The sequence below is a fragment of the Sus scrofa genome, chromosome 11 (assembly GCF_000003025.6).
Source record: "Sus scrofa isolate TJ Tabasco breed Duroc chromosome 11, Sscrofa11.1, whole genome shotgun sequence".
NCBI lineage: Eukaryota > Metazoa > Chordata > Mammalia > Artiodactyla > Suidae > Sus > Sus scrofa.
The window spans coordinates 24,148,649-24,163,563 of NC_010453.5; the positions used below are offsets into that span (position 1 = coordinate 24,148,649).

A 14,915-nucleotide genomic window follows, 5' to 3' on the forward strand; every position below is an offset into this window, starting at 1 on the left:
GAGCAGGAGGGATCATGGGTGTTTTATGCAGACCCTGAAAAGTATCATTAGTTAGTTTTAATGCTGTAAGGCGAAGTGGGAACTACTTGGTACCTGCCTCATTTTCTCCTAGTGAAGAAAACAAGATGTGCATATTTGACGAAGAAGTGCATACTCAGACGTGTTTTAAAGGAATCACACCTGTTCTTATTTCTAGGAAACAAATAGTATACCAAGGGCTGATGGCTTAAGAACAATTTCAGGGATAAAACTCAACATCAACATACAACAATTATTTTAGGATTATTTATATAAACTTGGAAAAGTTTCCATTTCTAAAAACTTTCAAGTATTTCTCAGAAATGTGGTTCCTACATCATGCCATTTTGTGTGTGTGTGTGTGTGTGTGTGGATGAACTGGTATGGGCATTAAGCCTCTGGTTGTTGAAATGCAATAGGGTCCCATTAAGTGACCCCAATAATTCCGTACTGTTGGGATGTTAATGATATCTCTGCAATGCAGGTGTAGTATTAAAAAGATAAGTTCACTTCTTTGTGCTTTACTTTCCTTATCTGTAAAATGGGTGCAATATTATAATAATGGGACTGGTGGGCTTCAAGACTACAATAGGTGCAAATCCCTTAGTACAATGAGTATTGCTAGTAAGCACTGAATAAGGGGGTCCTGCCCCCTAATTAATTATACATGTAAAAAAGGGCCCTGACACTGTCCCGTTTGACTCTATTATATCAACTTCTTGTGTGGAAGGCAGAGAGGATTTTTATTTTACACATGAAGTGGGTTGATTTACATATTTCATTTTCACTAACCCCCCAGGAGCTAGGTTGCTGGGGGAAAAAACACACCTAGTTCTTTCTTTTTTTCTGGCTGCACCTGAGGCATATGGACGTTCCCGGGGCCAGGGATTGAATCCGAGCCACAGCTGTGACCTACACCATGGCTGTGGCAACACTGGATCCTTAACCAACTGCAGCAAACCCCCACCTCTGCAGCACCCTGAGCCACTGCAATCAGATTCTTAACCCACTGTGCCACAGCAGAAACTCCACACTTAGCTCTTTCTGTCACACGGGATGGCTGGGCCTCCCTATTAGCTGGATCTTTAATAATCCCTATTTTGGGCATTTTTCCTTTGCAGTCTGTGCCCATCCCTAATTAGCAAGGTCTTCTTTCCTTCACCTCCTGCTTATCCTCTTCTTTCTTTTAAACACATGACCTCATCTCCCTCCTCTCTAGTAAATAAAGACCATCAGGCTGGAAGTACCTGTGTTTTTTGTTTGTTTCCTTACTCTTTCTTGGCTGTTCTTCCCCCATCTTTTCTCAGGAGAAATAAGAAAGTGCTTTTCCTTGTTGCTGTGATGGATTCTCTCACCTGCAGTTCCATCGAATCTTCCCTCTGTCTCCTTGGGAAGTTTGCCACTCCATCCATCAATTCAGCCTCTTTTTTCTCCTTGGCTTTGTTTTTCTCTCCTGGGAAATAACCATCCTCAAACCTCACACCTCAAACCTCTTGTCTTAAAAGCCAAGTGTCTCTATTTTTTTTTTTTTTTTTTGTCTCTTTAGGGCCGCATCTGCGGCACATGGAGGTTCCCAGGCTAGGGGTCCAGTCAGAGCTGTAGCCACCCGCCTACACCGCAGCCACGGCAACTCGGGATCCGAGCCACATCTGCGACCTACACCACAAAGCTGGATCCTTAATCCACCGAGGGAGGCCAGGGTTTGAACCCGCAACCTCATGGTTCCTAGTCGGATTCATTTCTGCTGCACCATGACGGGAGCTCCCAAATTGTCTCTATTTTGGTTCGCTTTCAATTCCTCTCTCCCCATCATCATGTCTCAGCTTCTTGAAAGCTTTTTCTATCCCTTTGGGTTTCCATAGGCCAGACTGTAGCCGGACTCCTTATCAATTACCTGAACCAAAAAACTTCTTTTTTTTTTGTTTTTATTTTTGGCCACGCCCATGGCATGCAGAAGTTCAAGGGCCAGGTATTGAACCCAACCTGAGCCACAGGAGTGACCCGAGCAAGACACAGCCGTGACAACATGGGATCCTTAACCTGCTGAGCCACCAGGAAACTCCAGTAATTTAGCTCCTTTGAGTCCTCACCTTTACTTGTTTCCTTGGTGGACTGAGTTTAACTTCTGTCTCTAGTACTTCACTGGTATTAATCTAGCCAAGATCACCAGCTCTTAATTAAAAAACCCAGTTGAGATGCTTCAGTTCCTTACTTAAACTGTTTATTTTTTATTTTACTTTTTATTTTTTTGCTTTTTAGGGCCACACCTGAGGCATATGGAGGTTCCCAGGCTAGGGGTCCAATTGGAGCTACAGCTGCTGGCCTACACCACAGCCACAGCAAAGCCAGATCTGAGCCACATCTGCAACCTATACCGCAGCTCAAGGCAACATCAGATCCTTAACCCACTGAATCGGCCAGGAATTGAACCTGCAACCTCATGGTTCCTGGTTGGATTCGTTTCTGCTGCGCCACAACGGGAACTCCTTAAACTGTTTATAACACTGTGCTTATTAAGTACCCTGACCTTCAATTTCTCTGCCTCTGGATTTCCTCTGGATCCTTTTCCTCTTGTTTTTCTGCAACTGATGTTCTGTCCAGGTCCTAGCCATTCATTTTCTCCTCTTTCCCTGAGCCACCGTGTTCTTATCGGAAAGCCCCCACGCTCCCACTTCTCTGGATCGAGTTATGGCTTGTGCGGATGCTTTCGGAAACCCATGTCTCCAGACCAGGAACGCCTGAATCCCAGAGCATGTAGCTTACTGTTTGCTTGACATTTCTTTCCAGAGATGCCACAGTATAGCTCAAATCCAGGAGTTTCAAAACCGACCCCAGGGAGTTCCCATTGTGCCACAGCAGAAAGGAACCCAGCTGATATCCATGAGGATGTGGGATCAATCCCTGGCCTCGCTCAGGGGGTCGGGAATCCGGCGTTGCCATGAGCTGTGGTGTAGGTCGAAGACTTGGCTTGGATCCTGAGCTGCTGTGGCTGTGGGGTAGGCCGGCAGCCGCAGCTCCTATTCCACCCCTAGCCTGGGAACCTCCATGAGCTGCACCTGTGGCCCCAAAAAGCAAAAAAAACCCAAAAACCAAAAAAAGGAAAAAAACCCCAAAACCTCATATTAATTCTGATGCTCTTAAATAGTAGTCAGCTTGTACTCTTCCCCCTTTTCTGACTCATCCTATATGACCATAGCCTACCTCCTAATATTTCTTTTTCCCTTCCTCTTTTCCATCTCCCACATTTTTCCTACAGCTTGTCCTTCCTTCTCTGACCCTACTGCCTTAATGTGAGACTCATGCTTTATGGCCTGGATTACTGTGGGAGCCACGCCACTGGTGTTTATTATGTATGGCTTTTTCTGCAGTTTATCCTCTGTGTTGCTTTCAGGGTTGAGCTGCTCAAAGTAACATAAGGGCTTGTCAGTGGCTTAATGACATCCAAATGTCTTTCCTTGGCACAGAAATTCTTTTGTAATTGCCCCTTCCTACTTTCTCAACCTTATCTCCCACCCAGCTCGCTACAGACCCTTTTGAATTTATCCATGAGCTTCTTGGGGTTTCTTCTTCTTTTTTTTTTTTTGCTTTCATTTTTGGCCACCCCTCGGCATAGTGAGGTCCTAGGCCAGGGATCAGATCTGAGCCACAGTCACAACCTCAGCTGCAGCTGCGACCATGCCAGATCCTTAACCCACTGTGCGGGGCTGGGGATCGAACCCATTTCCTAGCGCTCCCAAGATGCCGCTGATCCCGTTTCACCACAGCGGGAACTTGATGAACTGGCATATCCTCTCAGGCTTTTCTATATTGAAAAATCTTTTTTTCCCCCTGTTTTGGCCATGCCTGCAGCATGCAGAAGTTCCTGGGCCGGGGATCTAACCAGTGCCACAGTAGCAACCCAAGCCACGGCAGTGACAATGCCGGATTTCTTTCCCTGCTGGGCCATAAGAAAACTCCTATTTTGAAAGTTCTCTAAGCCAGAGGAATGCCCTTTTCCTAACTAGGGCCACTACTAGCCCATCATTGCCTTTATGTAAATTGGAAACAGGTTTTTCATCTAGGCAGTCAGTTCCATGGGTGCTCAGACAGGTGGCAGATGGTACTTTTGTGAGAAATAGAGACATCTCGGCTCTGCCAGAGCACCCTATGCTGGGATGCAAGGCTTGGTGAGCTAAATGCTGGCTCTAGCTCAGCCTTCTGACCCGGGCAGTGAGAAACCCATACAATGAGCTGCAGTAGCCTCGCTCCCAGCATCTTCTCCTCTTCCTGGAAAACGCTTGCTCAAGATTGGTCTCCATCTAGAACTTCTACTTCTCTTTGTTTTTTTTTTTTTTTTTTTCCTTGTCTTTTTGCCTTTCCTGGGGCCGCTCCTGTGGCACATGGAGATTCCCAGGCTAGGGGTCCAATCAGAGCTGTGGCTGCCGGCCTACACCACAGCCACAGCAACATGGGATCCGAGCCATGTCTGAAACCTACACCACAGCTCTTGGCAACGCCGGACCCCCAACCCACTGAGCAAGGCCAGGGATCGAACCCACAACCCCATGGCTCCCAGTCGGAATCGTTAACCACTGTACCACGATGGGAACTCCTCTACTTCTCTTTGGATCCAAGGTTCTTTTCCTTTCATTCAGTCGTCAGCCTCTGGGGAAATCTGAAGGAAGCTCTGAACCCACTCTCCATAAAGATGAGCATACTCCGAACCCACAGCTCATTCATGACTCCAGCCTTCTAAAGTTATTCAAGTTTTGGCTCCTGTGTCCACGATGGTTCCTGCCACTTAGAAGGCGCAGGGTGAATGTTTATGGAACTGTTGAAAACATTTCCCAACTGCACACTTCTGTGCTTTTTCCTTTTCTTAAAATTGTCTTTTCTTTCTTTCTTTCTTTTCTTTTTTTTTTTTTTTTTGCTGAGCCCATTGCATGCAGAAGTTTCCCTGGCCAGGGATCAAACCTGTGCCACAGCAGCAATCCCAAGCTGCTGCCGTGATGTTGCCGGATCCTTAACCCGCTGTGCTACAAGGGAAGTCCTCTTTTTTAAAAAATTTAAAAAATTATCGTTGATTTTCTGTGCTTTTTCTTTGCATTCATATTAAATATATGCAAACCTCTATCCCCTAATATATTTTACACCCTGCCATGATGGCTTTCTTGCCTGTGTTCCCAGCTAGCTTCTGAAAATTTCCACAATAGGCACTGCTCTATTTTTTGTTTTGTTTTTGTTTTTTTGCTTTTTAGGGCTGCACCTGCAGCATATGGAGGTTCCCAGGCTAGGGGTCCAATTGGAGCTACAGCTGCTGGCCTACACCACAGCCACAGCAACTCGGGATCTGAGCCACATCTGCAACCTACACCACAGCTCACAGCAACGCCGGATCCTTAACCCACTGACTGAGGCCAGGGATCAAACCCGAAACCTCACGGTTCCTAGTTGGATTCGTTTCCGCTGTGCCATGACGGAAACTCCAGCACGGCTCTGGTTATATCTTCATTCCCAGTCTCTAACAGAACATAGTACCAGGCATATAATATGCATTTGATAAATGTTTGCTGAATAAATGAGGTCCAGTGATATTAAATGATTTGCTTAAGGTCACTCAATAGTGGTGGACCAAGAGCTAATTCCATATTTTTTTCCTCTGGGCCTCATGTTCTTGGATATTTTACTTCCTGTGTTTGTGTATGTATGTGTAAGTATGGTTGGGTGACTCCTTAACTGTTAAGTGGAAAGAAAGAAATATTCTGACTTAATCTAAGTATTTGGATTAGTATACTAAAACCACTGTGTATCAGTAGGTATCAAATACTCAAAATACTCCAGGATTTTGCAGAATACTTCTCCGTGAACCCTCAAGGGATAAACAGACATTTTTGGGGATAGAATTCAGCTTTTAAACTAAATGAGGATTTCCCGTCGTGTTGCAGTGGTTAACGAATCTGACTAGGAACCATGAGGTTGCGGGTTCGGTCCCTGGCTTTGCTCAGTGGGTTAAACGATCCGGCATTGCTGTGAGCTACGGTGTAGGTTGCAGACGCGTCTCAGATCCCACGTTGCTGTGGCTCTGGTGTAGGCGGGTGGCTACAGCTTCGATTCGACCCCTAGCCTGGGAACCTCCATATGCCTCGGGAGTGGCCCAAGAAATAGCCAAAAAAAAAAAAAAAGGTAAATGAGTTTTTTTGAGTTGAATTTTATTGAAGATATCAAAACCTATGTTCCAATTTCTAACCTTGATGAAGGAACCCATCCTTGATCTCTAGATGCTAGTGTGGCTTTCTCATTGTTCTTTAAGTAGCATTCCAAATCCTAGGTTTCATCAGTACGACAGCTCGCTTACTTGCTGCCTTTTCCTTCCCACCCCCCACTTCTTTTCCCCCAGGGCAGTGGGGAACTCTTCACCATTGACCACTTTTGGTCTCATGAGTCCGTATGTTTTTTCTAGATGGAAATCATGTTTATTTGGTTTTACAATTCTTTTCCGAGTTTGCTTCCTGGAATTGTGTCTCATTAATTATCCAATTGCCTTGTATTATAATTGATTCTCTCTGATGGCAGGAAATTGCCTTTATTTTTTTTTGAAACTGAAAGCATCCATTTTAACGTTTCAAAAAGGGACAAGTGAGTGAAGGAAAATGTTCATGGACATGAACAATATGAACAGTTTCTCTCCCTCTTTGGAAGATGGAGCTAAACCTTTGTTAGGCTTTGAAAGTGGTGATTTCCATTATTCCCTGTTCACAGGTCTTCCTGCTCTGGGCAAATTCATTTTTTTTTTTTTTTTTTAAGTAAAGCAAATCCAGCTGCTTCCTGTCTCCCTTGGATTCATTAAAAACTTTGTCTCTCTGTCTTGCGGAACTTGTGTCAATTTCCCATGACATTCGTTGTCTAGGAAGTCTACTTGTTTTAAGTTTTCAATTTTCAAAAATGACAGTTGTGGGACTTCCCTTTGTGGCTCAGTGGTGAACGAACCCGACTAATATTCATGAGGATGTGGGTTTGATCCCTGGCCTTGCTCAGTGGGTTAAGGATCTGGCGTTGCCATGAGCTGCAGTGTAGGTGGCAGATGAGGCTCAGATGTGGCATGGCTGTGGCTGTGGTGCAGGCTGGCGGCTACAGCCCTGATTCGACCCCTAGCCTGGGAACCTCCATATGCCTCAGGTACAGCCCTAAAAAGTAAAAAAAAAAAAGAAAGAAAAAAAAATGGCAGTTGTGTCATAGTGAAAAAAAAAGCAAGTGTTCATAGGCTACTAAGTTGGATTAAAATATGTACGCCAGTGCCATAGTGAGAATAATATCAAATTTGAAGTCCTTTATCTCCAGACTCTCCCAACAACTAATTTAAGAGAGAGGAAGGATTCTTATCCATTCAAGTCGATGGCTTTTTCTTTCTTTCTTTCTTTTTTTTTTTTTTTTTTGTTCTTCAGTGTCTCAAAAGCTTTAAGTATCTGTTTCTAAGTCAGAAGGGAGTGGAATTGGCTCGTTGGCCATCTTTTCTTGAATGCTTTATTGGACTGTGGGTATAGATAGAAATTTTGTATCAACTATTTCACCATATATGATAATTGAGTAAGATTTCATGGCCATGTCATGTTTTCCATAGAACGTTTTGAAAACCCTGCTTAAAATATAAATGTTGCCATCATCTGAACGAAGAATAAAGATGTGAAATATTGATTCTGTGATAATACCAATCAAGGTGGGAGAGGGGAGTCATGGGAAGGACTTGGGGCTCCTGGCTTTCAGTGTGGGGCCCAGGGGTTATGAGAGGGGCAGCATCTTGGAAGCGCTGCCTGGTACCGACCGTATTGGACTGTTGAGGCCACTCGAGCCTAAAGATTTTGGACCCTGGGTAGATTTAACATCAGGATTCTGCTTAAAGCTTCCCCCATAGATTACATTTTGATCCTTGCAATTTCAGAGCAATAAACTAGAGGAGAAAAAACGACATCAAGAAGAGCTCAGAAGAGAAGCTTTTAGAGAGCATCGGCAATAGTAAGTTTCTGTTTTCCGAACCCTATACCTTTTCTAGACCTATTGTCCATTGTGCTTTTAGTTTTTTAATTTTATTTTTTTGTCTTTTTTAGACTGCACCTGCATATGGAAGTTCCCAGGCTAGGGGTCGAATTGGAGCTGCAGCTGCAGACCTACACCACAGCGCATGGCAACACCAGATCCTTAACCTGCTGAGCGAGGCCAGGGATCAAACCCGCGTCCTCGTGGATCCTAGTTGGGTTCATTATTCCTGAGCTACAACAGGAAGTCCCATTGGGCTTTTAAATTCTAGGTGATGGTAACTATTCAAAACACTTAGTATTACACTCTTGGCCACTCAATATGTTACTGGACTCTATCACTAAGGAAGTGAGAGTTCTAAGGGTGGAGACATCTAAACTCGCCAGGGTATTCTTTAGTAGTCAGCTGATTAGAAAGGATACTGCTAAATTTGAAAACTTTTTTTCATTCTTTTTGTGTGTATGCTGTGCCATGCCTCCAGAATGTGGAAGTTCCTAGACCAGGGCTCATACCCATGCCACAGCAATGATCCTGTTGCTGCAGTGACAATGCTGGATCCTTAACCTACTGTGCCACAAGGGAACTCCAAGAAATTCCCCATTTTAAATAACTTAGAAGGTTTGATTTTTTCTGGTGGTCCAGGTAACTTTTGACTATGTAGACTTCTAAACCACCAATATAAGGAAGATATTTTTTAAAAAAGTACCCAACCAGGGAGTTCCCATTGTGGTGCAGCAGAAATGCATCCAACTTGTATCCATGAGGACGTGGGTTTGATCCCTGGCCTCACACAGTGGGTCAGGGATCCAGCGTTGCCATGAGCTGTGGTGTAGCTTGCAGATGTGGCTTGGATCCAGAGTTTTTGTAGCTGTGGTGTAGGCCCGCAGCTGTAGCTCTGATTCAATCCTTAGCCTGGGAACTTCCATATGCTGCAGGTGTGGCCCTAAAATGCAAAAAAAAAAAAGTGCCCAAGTAGAATCTAAACTAACTAGGCGATTTATCTAATGGACTGAGAACTCACATTTTTATAAACAAGAGAGGGAGTTTTCGTGTGATACAGTGGGTTAAAGGTCCAGTGTTGCCACTGCAGCAGGTTAGGTTGCTGCCGTGACATGGGTTTGATCCCTGGCCTAGAAACTTTGTATGCCTCAGGCCCAGCAAAAAAAAAAAAAAAAAAAAAAAAAAGAAGAAGAAGAATTGAGAAATAATTTCATAATTATCAGCAGAACCCCAATTAGCGGTCATACATCACGGTACCTTTTCCGGTAGGACCTGAGTAACAGCAGTTGACATGTGTAGGGCAACCACTGTGGGCTTTATAATGTAGATCATCTACTCCAGCATATAAACTTTATCTTTATTTATTTATTTATTTATTTATTTTCAGGGCCACACCTGCGGCATATGGAGGTTCCCAGGCTAGGGGTCTAATCAGAGCCACAGCTGCCAGCCTACACCACAGCCACAGCAATGCCGGATCTGAGCTGCATCTGTGACCTACACCACAGTTCATAGCAATGTCAGCTCCTTAACCCACTGAGCGAGGCCAGGGATTGAACCCGCAACCTCATGGTTCCTAGTCAGATTCTTTTCCACTGCACCACGGCCGGAACTCTCCCATTATATAAACTTTAAAGATAAGTTTGTGTTCTAGTTCTAAGTAGCTAGGTTATTTGCACACTACTTAAAACAATAGACAAAACCAAAAAACCGTATTTCTGGCCCTAGATTAATTCCAAATGTGGTAGAATTAAAACCAAGAAGATCGGGGTTCAAAGTCCTAGCTCCATTCTTCAGCTGTGACCTTGGACAAACTACTAAACTTCTTTTTTTTTGGTCTTTTCTAGGGCCGCTCCCGCGGCATGTGGAGGTTCCCAGGCAAAGGGTCTAATCAGAGCTGTGGCCGCCGGCCTACACCACAGCCACAGCAACGCGGGATCTGAGCCTCGTCTGCAACCTACACCACAGTTCACGGCAACAATGGATCCTTAACCCACTGAGCAAGGCCAGGGATCGAACCCGCAACCTCGTGGTTCCTAGTCGGATTCATTAACCACTGCGCCACGAGGGAAACTCCGAGAAATTCTTGAGCTTTAAAGAACATGGGAGATTGTGTCATCAACCCTTTCTTTCCAAGTCCTCCACCTTCTTGAGTTTGTGTTTTACTAAATACTAGAGATCACCCTTCTTCTGTTAAGAAAAAAGAATTTTACCATCAGCTGCCTTACACACCATCAGCAGAGCCAAATTCAATTGCACGCACGTTTCTCTCTTACTCTTTCTTCTGCTTATCATAAAATTCCCACTTCACTAGGAAAAAGAGAAGTTGGCCAAAAATGGGAAGTATCTCAAATTGATTTTTAAAGCCTATGGAGAAACACAACACAAGAAGAAGTCCATGTGGGGGGGGGGTGTTTTAAGTCTATTTTGTTTTGAACCTGTTTTGAAATGAAAAGACCCACAGCTCTTGAAATAAATGACTGTTATATAGCTAGAACCAGGAGAGAAACGTCTAGGAAAAGATGGATCCTTTGGAGTCTAACAGTCCTTTATCCTATCTTCTTAGAATCAATTGATGGTGGAGAAATTGTGTAGGAGAGCTGTTAGAATTTTAACAGCACAAAGCTGTCTTTAGACCAACCAGGCTGTTCCCTCCAACCCCCCAAAAAGGAGATTCTCCCAAAGCTGTCAACCCGAGGATCACAAAATAGACACACAAATAAGAAATTCTTTCAAGACCTCATATCTTTACGAGTTTCGGCATCCTGTGCTATGTGGTTCAAATAGCTGACCAGGAATGGTGTTCTTTGTTTTTGTTTTGTTTGTTTTTTTTTTCCCTGTGGAGAAGGGCAGCCATGGACTCTGAGCAGCCTGTAAATCCACGTTGCTGGAGAAAAAGCTCAGGCTAGCATCGGAGGGCACCACCGTAAGAATCTTAATGTGCTTTCTTACCACCTTGTTCCTGACTTCGTTCATTTGCTTCTGATTATTTTTAGTGTTGTCAATTATTTAGCTAACAGGCAGAAAACTAGGCTTTTATTGACATCCAAAGGGACTCTCCTGAGTGTAATAATGAAGGCAGTTTATTGAATGCCTGTGAGGTTGCTTCCTAATTGTACGCATTAATCTGCCCATGCAAGCTGGCTGGAAATACATAGGCAGATTGCATGTACAGATGGAGCACTCGGGATGGTTTTTATGAAAAGACCTCTGGAATGTACTCCTGCAGTACTGACTTTTCCTTAAAAATCGAATGACTGTGACTATTTCTCTGTCTTCTTCTTTTTTTTTTTCCTGCTTTTTAGGGCCACACCTGCGGCATATGGAAGTTCCCAGGCTAGGGGTCGAATGGGAGCTACAGCTGCCAGCCTACGCTACAGCCACAGCAACATGGGATGTGAGCCATGTCTGCAACCTATACCACATCTCACATCAACACCAGATCCTTAATCCACTGAGGGAGGCCCGGGATCGAACCTGTGTTTCCATGGATCCTAGTTGTGTTCCTTAACTGCTGAGCCACGAAGGGATCTCCAGACTGGGATTATTTCAATTGGTGGCTAAGAAAAACCAGATTAATGGTGCATTACGTCTGCTTCTCTGGCTGCAAACAGACTCCCCAATTTCACAACATAGGGTTAATGCTAGGATTCTTTTTTTTTTTCTTTTTTCTTTTTACAGCCGCACCTCTACACTTGGAAGTTGCCAGCTGGGGGTTGAATCAGAGCTGAAGCTGCCGGCCTACACCACAGCCACAGCAATGCCAGATCTGAGCTGCAACTGGGACCTACACGGTGGCTCGTGGCAACACCATATCCTTAACCCACTTAGTGAGGTCAGGGATCAAACCTGCATCCTTGTGCATACTGGTTGGGTTCTTAACTTGCTGAGCCTCCATGAGAACTCCAATGCTAGGCTTCTTGAGCATGAAAGTGAAGGGTAGAAACAGGCTTCTAACCTGGGTGTTGTTTTCACTGGTATTTTACTCCATCATTCTTTACTAATTATAAAATGTCAAATGTGATTTTTCAAGATGACATTTTTTTCCCCCTCTTTTTCTGTCATTCAGGATGGCCTTTTTTATTAGTCAATATTACTGGGAGATTCTGAGGATTTGAAGAAACAGTTCATGAACCATTGGGTGGATGTGTTTTCTTATAATCAAAAAGATTATTTAAATTATTTAAATTTAGATAATTTATATTATTTAAATTTCAGCATTTTTAATTTAAATGATAAATTGAGTTATAATCATCTTTCTAGCCACATGGCTTCTGGATAGATATAGAGACAGCTTGAATTTCGAGCTTGTTTAATTAGTTGTAGGGTCTGGGGTAAGATATGAGGGGGGCAATAAAATGCCTTTTGGGTGCAGGTATTAAGGATTTGCTGTAGAGATAAGGATTGGGTATATTTTCAGATTTACACTTTTAGTTCATATCTAATAACCATTTAATGTAAGAGATTATGCACTTGTATAGTTTGAAAAAAATACAAAGTGAAATGAGCAAATAAGCTGAAATCAGCATATACGCTTCTCTGTTATTGAGAATCTGTGGAGGAATTCCCGTTGTGGCTCAGCAGTTAACAAACCCGACTGGTATCCATGAGGACAAGGGTTCCATCCCTGGCCCTGCTCAGTGGGTTAAGGATCCGGCGTTGCCGTGAGCTGTAGTGTAGGTTGCAGACACTGCTCGGATCCAGCGTTGCTGTGGCTGTGGCGTGGGCCAGCGGCTTCAGTTCTGGTTGGACCCCTAGCCTGGGAACTTCCATATGCCTCGGGTGCAGCCCTAAAAATAAAAAAAGACAAAAAACAAACAAACAAAAAACAAAAACAAAAAACCTGTGGAGTATCAGCAGTATTAGATATATTATATATGTCATTTCATTTCATTTTTAGATCAACCCTATTAGGGATATGTCATCTTCATTTTACAGCTGAAGGGGTGAGTCATCTAAATTCACGCAGGGAGCAGGGCAGCCAGATCTTGGTGTTGAGATTTGGGGGGCTAGGGGAAAGAGGTAATTTAGAGGTGTGATGTCCTTTGAAGTTGAGAACTGTCTGTCTAGAGTGGGGTGATAAGCATTGTAGCCACATAGGGGACCTGTGGAGACAACTATAGGTTAGTTCAGTTCCTAGAGAAAGCCTTGGGCAAAATTGACTTCTGTTTCTTCCAACTGAGATCTAAATTTTGCCTGAAGGAGGCAAAAGAAAAACTGACAAAGAAGGTCCGCCTTGGAGTTCCCATTGTGGTGCAGTGGTTAACGAATCCGACTAGGAACCACGAGGTTGCAGGTTCGATCCCTGGCCTTGCTCAGTGGGTTAAAGATCCGGCTTTGCTGTGAGCTGTGGTGTAGGTTGCAGACACAGCTCGGATCCTGAGTTGCAGTGGCTCTGGTGTAGGCTGGTGGCTACAGCTCCGATTCGACCCCTATCCTGGGAACCTCCATATGCTGAGGGAGCAGCCCTAGAAAAGGGAAAAAGACAAAAAAAAAAAAAAAAAAAAGAAGGTCTGCCTTCTCTGATTTTCCTCATACCTGAGTGGCATCCTCTTTCCTGGATGTCATTCATTAATTCCACTAATCAAGCCTGGATTAGAACCACAATTAGGCTTACTAGGGTACATGGACTTGTGGAAGCTTTCCTGGCTGGACTCTACTCATAGGCTCACAGAGTCTGATGTTTCTAGGGAAGAAGGGTCTCCATTCTTAAAACTCTACTTGGAAAAGCTCTTGGAACCAAGCTCATTCCACTACAGGACCTTCTTATTCCTAAACAGCCAAGCGCCTCCCCAGGCTCAGCCGGTCCATGGTCATGTTGGGAAGTTTTCTTCATTTCCGCCGTTAGAACCATGCATCTCTTTTATTTCCCTGTGAATGAGAGGGTGATTAGTTCCTAGGAGGCTCATCATCATCTATTTTAGTTTCTTTGAGCTGAGGATCCAGGCAGGTCTGCTGAATATGCAGGCTTAGGTTCCAAGTTTGTCTTCTAATAGGCTCACGAAACTTCTAATGCCCTTTGTGGGAGCTTTCAAAAGGCACTTAAGGGCCAAATGGGTCCCTTATCCATATGGTAGACTTAAATCCAACCTCACATTTTATAAGCCAAGTAAGGTCAACCGAAAGTCATCCTATTCATAATTTTCTATCTTATGCTAATGAAGTGAACTTATAGATACCAAAGGCCCCGATTTTGTTCAGAAGAAGACTGAATAGTTGATGAGAAATCTGAGAACATCCCTGCCTCCTGAATGTGAAATGATATGGATGGTTTAAGACTGTACCAAAATTTCTACCCACTCAATTCCTCCTACAGGTGTCCTAGCGGACGTTAACTCATTTTCCTTCCCATTGCCACCCCCTTCATCTAGGTATTTATCACATGCCACTTGCATTATAGCTTCTGTCTCCTGTCATTCCCTGAGCTACTGGAATGGCTTTCTTACAATCTTTGCCAACAGTCTCTCTCTCTCTCTCTCTCTTTTTTTTTTCTTTTTTTGGTTTTTAGGGCCGTACCCATGGCATATGGAGGTTCCCAGGCTAGGGGTCGAATTGGAGCTACAGCTGCCGGCCTGCATCACAGCCACAGCAACACAGGATCCAAGCCATGTCTGTGACCTACACCACAGCTCATGGCAACGCCAGATCCTTAACCCTCTGAGCGAGGCCAGTGATTGAACCCACAACCTCGTGGTTCCTTGTTGGATTTGTTTCTGCTGTGCCATCACGGGAACGCGCCCCATCTTTTCTTGATTGTCTTAACAGCTTTGTCAGATTTCATTTTCTCAAGCACAACTTGAGTTGCGCCCTTATCCCACTCCAAAAGCCTTTATAATTTCCCATTGCTTATAACGTGAATTCTAAGCTCACTGGCTCCACAAGAAAGG

The 14,915-nt window shown here is 44.0% G+C and overlaps 1 protein-coding gene across 2 annotated transcripts in view; it reads left to right on the top strand.

The window, feature by feature from the left end:
- Positions 1-14,915, top strand: part of EPSTI1 (epithelial stromal interaction 1) — a 99,229-nt gene that overhangs the window by 31,658 nt on the left and 52,656 nt on the right. For both annotated transcript variants that reach the window (XM_003482896.4, XM_021065622.1), the window contains exon 6: positions 7,934-8,007. In XM_003482896.4, coding sequence (XP_003482944.1) covers positions 7,934-8,007 — 74 coding nt within the window. The remainder of the gene's footprint in view (positions 1-7,933; positions 8,008-14,915) is intronic.